General features: G+C 38.0%; 1 protein-coding gene across 2 annotated transcripts; it reads left to right on the forward strand.

Moving 5' to 3' along the window:
* Positions 1-2,170: 2,170 nt before the first annotated feature.
* Positions 2,171-10,578, forward strand: cwf19l1 (CWF19 like cell cycle control factor 1). 2 transcript variants are annotated; one of them, XM_042214994.1, is made up of 14 exons: positions 2,171-2,304; positions 3,993-4,077; positions 4,724-4,808; positions 5,014-5,115; positions 5,199-5,413; positions 5,500-5,615; positions 5,812-5,896; positions 6,301-6,453; positions 6,579-6,723; positions 6,825-6,904; positions 7,000-7,209; positions 7,877-7,996; positions 8,088-8,185; positions 9,749-10,578. In XM_042214994.1, exons 1-14 carry the CDS (start codon positions 2,282-2,284, stop codon positions 9,891-9,893), a joined length of 1,662 nt encoding a protein of 553 aa, XP_042070928.1. In that variant the 5' UTR covers positions 2,171-2,281; the 3' UTR covers positions 9,894-10,578. The 2 variants fall into 2 exon arrangements, with proteins under 2 accessions (XP_042070928.1, XP_005949213.1); XM_005949151.2 differs by having other exon boundaries at positions 2,174-2,304; positions 6,576-6,723.
* The last annotated feature ends 441 nt before the right edge of the window (positions 10,579-11,019 follow it).

Here is an 11,019-nt window from a genome sequence, read left to right on the forward strand (position 1 = left end):
TATCCGTAAATTGTTCATGCCTATGTTAATTATATTTCATGGTTTTTAATAAACGACATCTACGACTGAAGCGCCATAAAAAGGTAAAAAGGAAAACACATTTTTGTTTGATTAAAACATGTAACAAATCAATAAAACTGAAAGTTGTAAGAGTAAAAAATACGAGGTTGTCTTTCCCCTCATGAATTTTGCATTTTTCTCTGGCAAATGTGTGATGAGTTGTTGTTGTTTTTTTTTAATTTAACAAGTTTTTTTCTCATTTGTGTTTTATTGGTTTTCTTATTTATACAACATGTACAACAATACAACTTCATCACAGTGTGTGTGTTGGGGGGGGAACAAGACAAAAACAAACAAACCACAAAATACAACGAGATTCTACAAAATCGGGCCTCCCATTTTGTACATAGTTCAATCATTTCGACCAGTATTCGTCAAATGAGTCCGCCTGCAACTTTAGCCTAAAAGTTATTCTTTCCATAACAAAAATAGTATATATCACGTCAGTCCACTCATTTATAGTAGGAGTATCCTCATTAAGCCAACAACGGGTTATGGCCTTTTTGGAAGCTACCAACAGCACACTGAACAAATATTTATCCGCTTTACATAGTTTAAGACTCTAAGTTACCTAGGTACAATACTGCAAAATTAAATTGTATTTTCTTTTGGAAGATTGTTTCCAGGACCTTATGTATTTCCTTCAAAAATGGAGCCACACAAGGACATTCCCAAAAAATGTGGAAATGACTTGCTGCTGCATGTCCACACTGCCTCCAGCATGTTGTCTTATGGGAATAATTGGATTTTTGAGCCGGGGTATTAAAATAATGAATGACATTCTTCCAACTGAATTCCCTCCACGAGGAGGCGCTTGTTACCGACCACTGCTGCCTACAGATCCCATCCCATTCCTCTCCTGTTAGGGATAGATTACCCTCTGTTCCCATCTTGCTTTAACATATCTTGTATCATGACCCCTTAGGTTTTCAGTGAACGATATAATATAGAAATAATTTGTTGATAGAGTGCATCTCTAAATGCATTCTCGAATATGTAAATAATTTCTTCATTCCCAGTCGATAACTGGTGATGTTTTAGCTTTTATTCAGGAAGTCCCTCAGTTGCAAATATCTAAAAAAGTCTTGATTTTGCAACCCAAACTTATTCTTAAGGTCCTGGAAACTCATCACTTTTCCGTCTTTCAACAAGGTACTGTATGTGGTGAGACCTTTATTAGCCCACCACCTAAGAAATCTAGCTCTGTGATTTAATTGATACTTTTTAAGTACTCTTTTCCATGTCTTTATTGAGCTTACCATCCCAGGGTTGCCCGGGGCTCCCAGGAGACGTAACTTTGAGGGATCTCCTATCAGTGCCCCGATAGGGAAGTTGCCTCCCAAGGAAAATTCCACTTCCTTCCATCTTGAACAATATCCAGGTTTACACCACCAGAGTCCTTATTTGGGTTGTCCTATAATAAGTCATGTAGGCAAGGGAGGCCCAGTCCTCCTCTATCCTTGGGAAGCTAAAGTGTTTTAAACTTAACTCTTGGCTTTTTACCCGCCCATATAAATCTGGAGAGGATCCTATCCCATTCTGCAAAGTATCTATCAGGGCTTTCTATAGAAACTACTGAGAACTTGTGTTTTTTGTACATTCAGTTTGTATCCCGAGTAGGACCCATACTCCAGTTAATTTAACTATTTAAAGTCTTAGAATTTTATTTTTATTTGCTTATTTTGTTAGTTAATGCTTGATTTTACCTCCCTGGTGAAGTCCTTTAATTCATTCATTCGTTAGTCTTCTGTCCCATTATTGATATGAATTATAAATAAAATAAACAAACACACTGCAGATTTAATGATTAAAACAGAGTAAAATCAGGATTACAGAGCTGAGTGGATTTAAGAACAGGTGTAAACTACAGAAAAAACAGAAACAACGTATTGAAACACGGCAGCTTCTTCAAACCACTCAAATCAAACCTGGCAACAACTATTTCCGCACTGAAATCTGTCCGGGTAGCCACATGGAATATTTCTTACTGTTTGAGCTACTTCTCTTGTAGTTTTTAGAAATTAAAATTATCATTTTTAATTTAATAAATGTTTGTCTTTCTTAGTGTGTCTCGCGCAGCCGCGTGTACTCCCGCTTCGTAAATTACAAATAGTTCCGCCTTTGTTTTAGTCGGACAGTTACTAGCGACGGGCGGTTAATGGAAGCTGCTAAAATCCAAATCCCACATTTTAAGATTTAGAGTAAAAATCTGCTCAGGGACATGGAGGAGCAGCCGCTCAGAGTGTAAGTCTGCTCAGTGAACACAGGACGCAGCGTCCGGTTAAATGTAGCTTCTGGTTAAATCGATGCTGTTTATGTTGTCCATGTTGATTATGTTGTTTCAGCTATGATGTTAGAGGATCTCCGTTTCTAATACAAACACGTTGATAAAAGAAAAATATGAAAACCCTTCCGTTAACAGGCGTGTAAACCTCACCGGGTCAGGGTCTTGTAATTGTTGACTTTTTCGGAACTGTTTAGATGCAAAAATGTGACCACTCTCATCAGACTTAAAACAAATTTCAAAAATTTTAAGCGTTTCTTATTAACTTCAGATTTATATGTTATAAATACGCGTTTCACTGCTGAACGTCAGTGTTCATCCACCCCCAGGATAGGTTCTAAAGCCGTCCGCCTAATGTAAAATGTGTTTAAAGGTTTGAAAATATACGAGGTCATCACTTTTATTTCGGCATAATGTATTACACTGAAATATACAGAACCTCGTTAAAAACTTGCATGATTCAAGGTTGCATTAAACAGTCTCCACATTTATTTACGTCATACCATGTGACGTAGAGGCATGTTTGATATTTGCAGTTTGTGGTGAAAAATCTGCACTTTACCAGAATATATTAACGTCATTTTAATTAAACAGAATGATATCCATGAATTCTGTTGATTTATTTTATTTTAATGTTATTTTAATACGAACTCTGCTGCTATTGGTCCAATCGAAGTATGCTACAAAAGAGCATTGAAAATATTAGATAAAAAACCTTTTTCATATCACCATTGTCAAATTTTAGAAAAATACAAGTTTTTAAATTTTACTAATTTCAAATTATTTAAATCTGCCTGTCTAATATACAAAGTTATACATGGTCTGGCGCCTCCACCAATGAGTGATTTTATTAAACAAAAGTCTAGCAGTGTTGCCGGGTCTCGACTGACTCGAGCCACTGTTAGAGGTGATTGTGAACTGGCATTCAGGCGGACCACCTTTTCACAGAATGCTCTGTCAGATCAGGGAGTGAGCTTCTGGAATAGTCTTCCACTGTCAGTGAGGGAAAGTACAAGTCTACCCATCTTTAAGAGTCCCTTAAAAGGGCGGCTGAGGGACACGCAAACATGTGATCATGTTTAATAATCATGCTTTATATTGGATGGGAAAAAGAGTTGGTGTATTACAAAAAGGTAAAAACAACTGTTAGTGCAATGGGTGAACGCAATATCACGACAGTCAGGGCATGTGCAATACTGGGGTTTGTGCAATATAATTGATGTGTTTCTGTCCTCTGTGTCCACTCTTCTTGTCATTGTTTGTTCTAGTATAATGTGATCACTGTTTTTGTCCTTGTCACATGACCTGTAAATAGTGTCTCTGTATGTTTTTACTAACTTGTGTTTAACACCAACCTGCCAGAGGGTCTGCAGATGGAAATTAGCCCAAGGCTATAATCTGGCATATTTACATTTGTTAAAATGTTCATTAATATGTATTGTTCCTCTTTCTAAAAATAAATAAATAAATAAAAATAAAAGAGGCACTTTGTGCTATTGATGTTTCAGTGTCCAACTTTACCAATGAGTAAGGCATCATTCAAGTCCCAAAAACACAACAGATGTTTGGAGACTGTCTGATGTTTTCCAGAGGAAATCATCTATGAATTGTCTTGATTGTTAAAATATTAAAACATGCGTGTTTCTAGTTTGGCGTGTGGGGACGTTGAAGGCCGTCTGAACGCTTTGTTCAACCGAGTCCAGGCCATCCAGAAGAAGACTGGGCAGTTTGATGTGAGTCAGATGCGTCACATTATCCAGTTATCATTTAATTTTTTTTTTTAATGATTTGTGGGGTTTTATATCTGTTTAGTTTTTTTTTTATGTAAATTTGACAGTTTTTTCTTGTTATACTAGCTGTGATTTTATTTTAAATGTTTTTCTTTTTTAAAAATTATTTTAATTTATTACATTTTTATCATAATTTGTTTTTCCTCATACATGTCCTTTTTCCACATAGACTTGCCTTTTTTACAGTAAGCTTTTTCTTAGAAATTTGCCATTTTCTATTCTTTTACCAGTTTTCCTCTGTAAGTTTGTCAGTTGCTTTTACATGAATTTGTCAGCTGTTTCTCTTTTTTTCTGGCAATTTTGCGTTTTTTTCTTCTAAATCAACCGGTTTATTTATTTTCAACACACACTTGTTTATAGACTTGTCCTTACAGACATTTTCTGGTAAATATCTCATTTTGTTTCTCATAAAACTTTTTATTCTTTTTTTTTTCCATCTAAGTTTTCCCCCATCCATCCCCTTAAATGTTTTCTTGTTACCTTCAATGACCTGGTAGATCATTGTATAGAACTGTGTGTTAAGTTATCATATTAAAACACCTGTAATCGTCTTTAAGTTGTGGTGATTTTCACATCTGTTTTCCACCAGTTGCTGCTGTGTGTTGGAGAGTTTTTTGGAACGACGCCGGAAGCTGAAGCCGAGTGGCAGCTGTACAAAACCGGAGCCAAGAAAGGTGAAAAAATCTGGAACATCCGAGCAGATGCTCATCTTTATTGTTGCTTTTGACCACAGGGGGCGCTGTTACATTAATAGCATTGCATAAGAACTCAACAGCGCCTCCTATGTTCATGCTGAAAGCAAGCATGTTTTTTGGCTTTTTCTGAGGAAACTCAAAAGCCTCTTTTTTTTTTTTTTTTTTTTTCTTTGCGCCTCCTCAGCTCCCATCCACACTTACATCCTCGGAGCGGCAAGCCAGGAAACGGTAAAGAATTTCCCAAACGCCGATGGCTGTGAGCTTGCTGAAAACATCACATATCTCGGTAAGCGATCACACATATTCATGACCTTTTAATAAAAACATGAAACCAAAATGTGACACAGTGCTCTCATCTGTGCGTTACAGGCCGGCGTGGTGTGTTTACCGGCGTGTCGGGACTGCAGATCGCCTATGTCAGCGGTCAGGAAGCCCGGCAGGAACCGGCACCGGCTCATTGCTTCACCTCCAAAGATCTGGTGGCCCTCATGACTCCTCTGACCAGCAGCTCCAAATTTAAAGGTGTTGACATCCTGCTGACATCACAGTGGCCCCGAGGAGTGTGGCACTACGCAAACAACCCGGTAATGAAGATGTCTATGCTGCTTTAATTTTACTGCCTCTGACCCCACGAGATGCTGAATGGATTCTTCTGAACTCTGTTCGGCAGGAAGTGAACACAAAACTTTGTGGAAGCAACTCGATAGCCAGCCTCGCAGACAAACTGAAACCACGATACCACTTTGCAGCACTAGAGGGCGCTCACTATGAAAGACTCCCATACAGGTAAGCTGCAGAGTGGTGAGGGAGCTCACTGATGACCCTGTTAATTAATTTCTTCTGGATATCAAAGAGCCTTAAACCTGCATTATTTTGATTGGCCAGTAGGGGGTGACCCCCCTGGCAGAAGTCAGATTGATTCGAAGCAACTGTTTGGTTCTGGTTTTACGTTACTCCCATCTTTCACTGTGTCTATCGGCAGGAATCACATTGTTCTTCAAGAAAATGCTCAACACGTCAGCCGCTTCATTGCTCTGGCGACCGTCAACAACCCCGCCAAGAAGAAGGTGCGTTTCCCTGCAAGACAAAGAATCAGTTACATGGAGATTATGTGCATAGCAGCATTTATTAAAACTTTGTGTCAAGGTTTTCTTAAAAGTTAGGAAAACATCAAAATCTGTGATTAATAAAGTCCTTAAAAAATGCTTAGAAACCACAGAGAAGTTAGTTTTCTTCACTGACCAATGAATCCAGTGATTGTTGTCTGTGCATGAATCCAGTGCAAACAGGAAGCCCTAATAGCCAATTCAGCTGAACTAAATTTAGACTCTCCCTGTTATTTTAAAACTCTAATTTAGACCCTGGTTCTCCTGCAGGAAATGCAGGTAACAGAGCAGATCTGTGCTAAAAGGTTCCTGCTGTGAAAAATTCTCCAGATGTGTCATGACCAGTGAAAACCTTCTGTCTGCAGTATCTGTACGCCTTCAACATAATCCCCATGAAGACCATGGACCCCGCAGAGCTTGTGAAGCAACCGCAAGACGTCACAGAAAACCCGTACAGATGCCCCACGAAAGACAAGATGGACACACAAAAGACGGCCTTCAGCGCCACAGAGGAGGAGGTTTGTTTGGAGTCCTCTGTGGAGATTCACAGTCACTAGAATTCACCTTGACTCTTATCTAAATCACCTTTGAATGTGTATTTGAGGTTTTAAAGTACAAAATGTTGTTATATGTGTGCCAGGAGCCAGCCAATCAGTACTTCTTCGACCTGAGCAAGAAGCAGGGTGGAGGCTTTCGGGGCCACGGCAGGAAGAGGCACTCTGATGGAGATGGGCGAGGGCGAGACCAGCAGCATCATCAGGGGCAGCCCAAGCAGCCCCGCCGGCACCGTGAGTCCAGCCACACTCTGTTTATATCTGGTTTAAGAAAGAACTCATTAGTTAGTGTGGTTTTGTGAGGTTACACAGATAATTTGTTTTTCTGTGTGCAGCTCAGCCCTCGGGTCCATGCTGGTTCTGTCTGGCCAGCCCTCAGGTGGAGAAACACCTCGTCATCAGCATAGGAACACACGTGAGTTCATGCTGTTCATAAATCTACATCACAGAAGCTCCTTCGAGACTTCACGTAAAAGCGTTAGAGCCGAGTGAGGATGATTTGTTCTGCAGTGTTACCTCGCGCTGGCCAAAGGCGGTTTGACTCCTCGCCATGTGCTGATCCTCCCCATCGGACACTACCAGTCGGTGGTGGACTTGAGCTCAGAGGTGGTGGAGGAGATGGAGAAGTACAAGTCAGCCCTGAGGAAGTTCTACAAGAGCAAAGGAGAGCGCTGTGTGCTGTTTGAGAGGAACTACAGGAGCCAGCATCTGCAGCTGCAGGTAGAAACACGACCAAGAAAACATGTTTTAATTCAGTGTTATTCGTATTGTTTTTTAATGATACTGTAAGGTGAATATTTTCTAATTTTGACAGATGCAGTGTGTAGAAGTGTAAAAAGTCATATTTTTCACTTTATAGAGTGCAAAATTTTACAGATTTGGTTTTATCATTTCAAAATTTGAGAAGAAAAGTGATAAAAGTTGAGCGTTTCATTTGTGCCACTTTTAATCTAAAATAACTCGCTAAAGCTTCATAACTCTATTTTTTAATAAATTGTTTTTTGCTTTTGTATTTTAAATTTGATTATGGAGGTACACAAGATATTTCACTGTAATAAATGAAGTAACACAAACTAAAACAAAAAGGTCAACAAAGATGTGGTAAACTTGTGCACTTTATGCAAAGCTGCTAAAATAATTTGAGATTGAGCGTAGAATTAGATAAATATTAGATAAGTCTGCTATTGCTGACATACAAGAAGCCAGTTATTCACAAAGTAAGTCACACTTGGGCAATAAATTAGCACATTTAAACTCCTTGTATCTTTATTTAGAGTGTGATTCCTGTGATCACAGCGCAGGAAGAGAAACGTAAAATGATTTTTTATTTACTGCCACATTTGCTGATCATTTTATTTATCATCTTCTTCTTATTATTGTCATTCAGGTTGTGCCGGTGCCGTTGAACCGCTGTGCCACAGAGGACATCAAGGAGGCGTTCATGGTCCAGGCTCAGGAGCAACAGATGGAGATGATGGAGATTCCTGAACACACTGACCTCAAGCAGGTACCCGTAAACACACCTGGAGTACAGTGGTTTGGCTATTCTGGGATTTTTAACATCTATTTCAAAAGCTGAATTAAACGTGTGTGTTCAGATTGCTCCTCCAGGGACTCCATATTTCTATGTAGAGTTGGACTCTGGGGAGAAGCTCTACTACCGCATTCAAAAACATTTTCCTCTGCAGTTTGGAAGGTGAGCATCAGTCCCCATTAAACACCCTTTGTTTACCTGTAAATATAAAGAAGAGCCTCATAAAATTTCAGCACTGTCAGTGTCATCTTTTAAAGCTAAAATAAAACTGTGTTTCTTATGAAATGTTATGTATAAATGCAAATGTTGTCCAGATGTGTTTTTAATCACATTTGGATTAGATTATTAAAATAAAAAGAGAAAGCAGGTCATTCTGTTTATACCTGGGTTCTCTATAAAATAACAGAATTATCAAAACGTCATCAGAAAAATTACGTTATATCAGAAAGTGTAAAAACAAAAGCCTCCACAGGGGGCTCCAGAGAGCTGGACAGTCAGGACTTACCATTATGTATACACAAACAAACCTACAAACCTGTTTAACCCTTTAGAGCCGTTCGGAGCGGGCACGCTCTGTTTTACGTAACTATTTTTAAATCCCGGTAGAACTGCAACCACGTAAGCTAGCGCAATAATTTTTTTTGCATATGAAACCGGAGGAGTTGTACTTGTCCTCGGTCACGGTTTCCTTCCACATAAAGCTTTGCAAAAACTGCATAAAAAGCACTTGCAGGAGCAAAAACATAATATTCCAGAAACACGCTTTACCGATCCGATCAGCTGTTCATAACACTTCCTACGTTGGAATAGACGTCAGCGCAAACTTTTGCATTTCCGCCATTACCTGCCCGAAACCGGAAGTGACGTCATTTTCGCGGAAATGTAGTCTTTTTTTACCATCAGGGCCTCAGGGCCTATACTGGTCTTTTTAAAAGTTATCTTTGACTTTATGACTTTCTGTGTCGTTTCTGGGATGCTTAGGACTCATATTGCACTGCTGGAAATAGTTTATTTTGATGCATATGCTGCTTTTTTGCAAATTTGCAGTATAATATTTATTTTCATTTTTCCTGCAGTGTATAAAAATTGGTGTATTTCAAAAATAAAACTATGAAGCCACTCAAAATAAATTTCCTGTGGTGGGAAACTATTTTGTGCAACTTTTTTGTATTTACAGTTTTGAGGGATAAGCCTCTTAAATTTCTCTAACTACAAATATATGTTAAAAAAAAACAAACGATTTTCAATTTTTTTGTAGTTTATTGCACTTTTTTGCAATTTATGTAATTACTATGCACTTAATGAATACATATTATTAAAATCTGGGCTATAATGGTTGTATTGATGTATAGCAACTTGAAATGCTCCCAAAAATAGCTCCCTACCATGTAAAAATATAATATAAGCTCTGGCAGACTTGGTTCTACGGTAGGTTTTAAAGGGTTAAAAGTCAGGGAAAAGATGCTTTGGTTTGCAGAAAAAATTTTTTTTAGTCTCATGTTATTCAGTAATATTGGTAAATAATTATTACCAATAATTCTGCACACTGTTAATGTGTTTTGTTCACATAAATATGCACTGATCTAAAAATGTCAAATTGCTGTTTCCAAAATGTCAGTCATGAAATTTTAGGGAAAAAACTTGATGGGAGGTCAGAATTGCACTGTGGGAGAATAATGTCAGTGTCACAGAGTAACTGTGTGGGGTTTTTGTGTGCGTGCGTAGGGAGGTTCTGGCCAGTGAGGCGGTGCTAAACATCCCGACTCGAGCCGACTGGAAAGAGTGTAAACAAAGCAAAGAGGAGGAGGAGGAGAGCTGCAAGCAGCTGAGAGATGACTTCCAGCCATATGACTTCACCTGGGATGAATAATTTACACACACACACGTACAGTTAGCTTTGTGGGGACCATGGATGATGCAATGCATTGTGAGGACAGTTGTTGGTATGATGCATTCCTCTTCGTCTATCCTGAACATGAAAATGGAGTCAAACAGCATTTTTAATACAATGTCTTCTTGCTTTTGTTTCTACTTTTATGACATTCACTGTCATCTTAACTATATCAATCTGCTGTTTCAGGTAGAATGAGATTGCATAGTTAAAAGTTTAACTTGGTACGGAGACTGGATACTAATTAACATCTCACTTGTACCATGTGTTAGCATTAGTTGATTTTGTTACCTTTGGATAAAGCTGTGACCAGTCTTTATGCTAAGCTAACTGGGTTCAATTCTCTGGTGTAATGCTCAGTAAAAATTTGCATCATATCTCAAACTTTTTTTTTTCTTTTTTTTTTAAATCAGATTTTGTTTTACAAAGCATGTGTATTTCTTTTTAATAGTCACAGTGAGGAAATGGGAGTATAACTGTAAACCTCACTGCTGGGCTGTCTTTTATTGGTGTTTGGGGAAAAAAAATTAAAGAAATGATTTCTAGCCTTTAAAATGTGAATAGTAACCCTTTTGTTGCCACCTGTTTTTCAACACGCGTGTTATGGTTTTTGAAAACAGTTTGTAGTGTAGTTTGGGTTCCCCCCCTGCTAGAAAAAAAACAATACTTGACAAAAGAGCAGAAATCTTGAGATTGATGAAATATTTGAAATTATGAACCAGCTCAGAAATATTTTCTTTTTTCTACCACACATATGGGTAAAGTTACTTTTAATGCCTCATTTTCTTTGTAAATACAATCAAATTTAAAACGTAATTTTGGATTGATGGTCACATTTTTTCAGTATTACCATGTAGTTTAACACTTCTCCCACTGTGCATTGCCCCTACAGAAATACAAAATTTCAAGTCCAGATAATTTTATTCGTTATTTTTTTAATGTAATTTTTTTATTCAATTGTACACAAGTGTTAGCCAAACCTTATATTACAAATAAATAAAAAGTGAATAACCCATTAAATTTCATTTTTAATTTTTTAGAGTATGTTAAAATTGCATTAAATGTTTTCCTAACATTTGTACATTGACTGTATTGTACCCCTTTA

The sequence above is a fragment of the Haplochromis burtoni genome, unplaced genomic scaffold (genome assembly GCF_018398535.1).
Source record: "Haplochromis burtoni strain Fernald_Lab_line unplaced genomic scaffold, NCSU_Asbu1 Contig_638, whole genome shotgun sequence".
Taxonomy (NCBI): Eukaryota; Metazoa; Chordata; class Actinopteri; order Cichliformes; family Cichlidae; genus Haplochromis; species Haplochromis burtoni.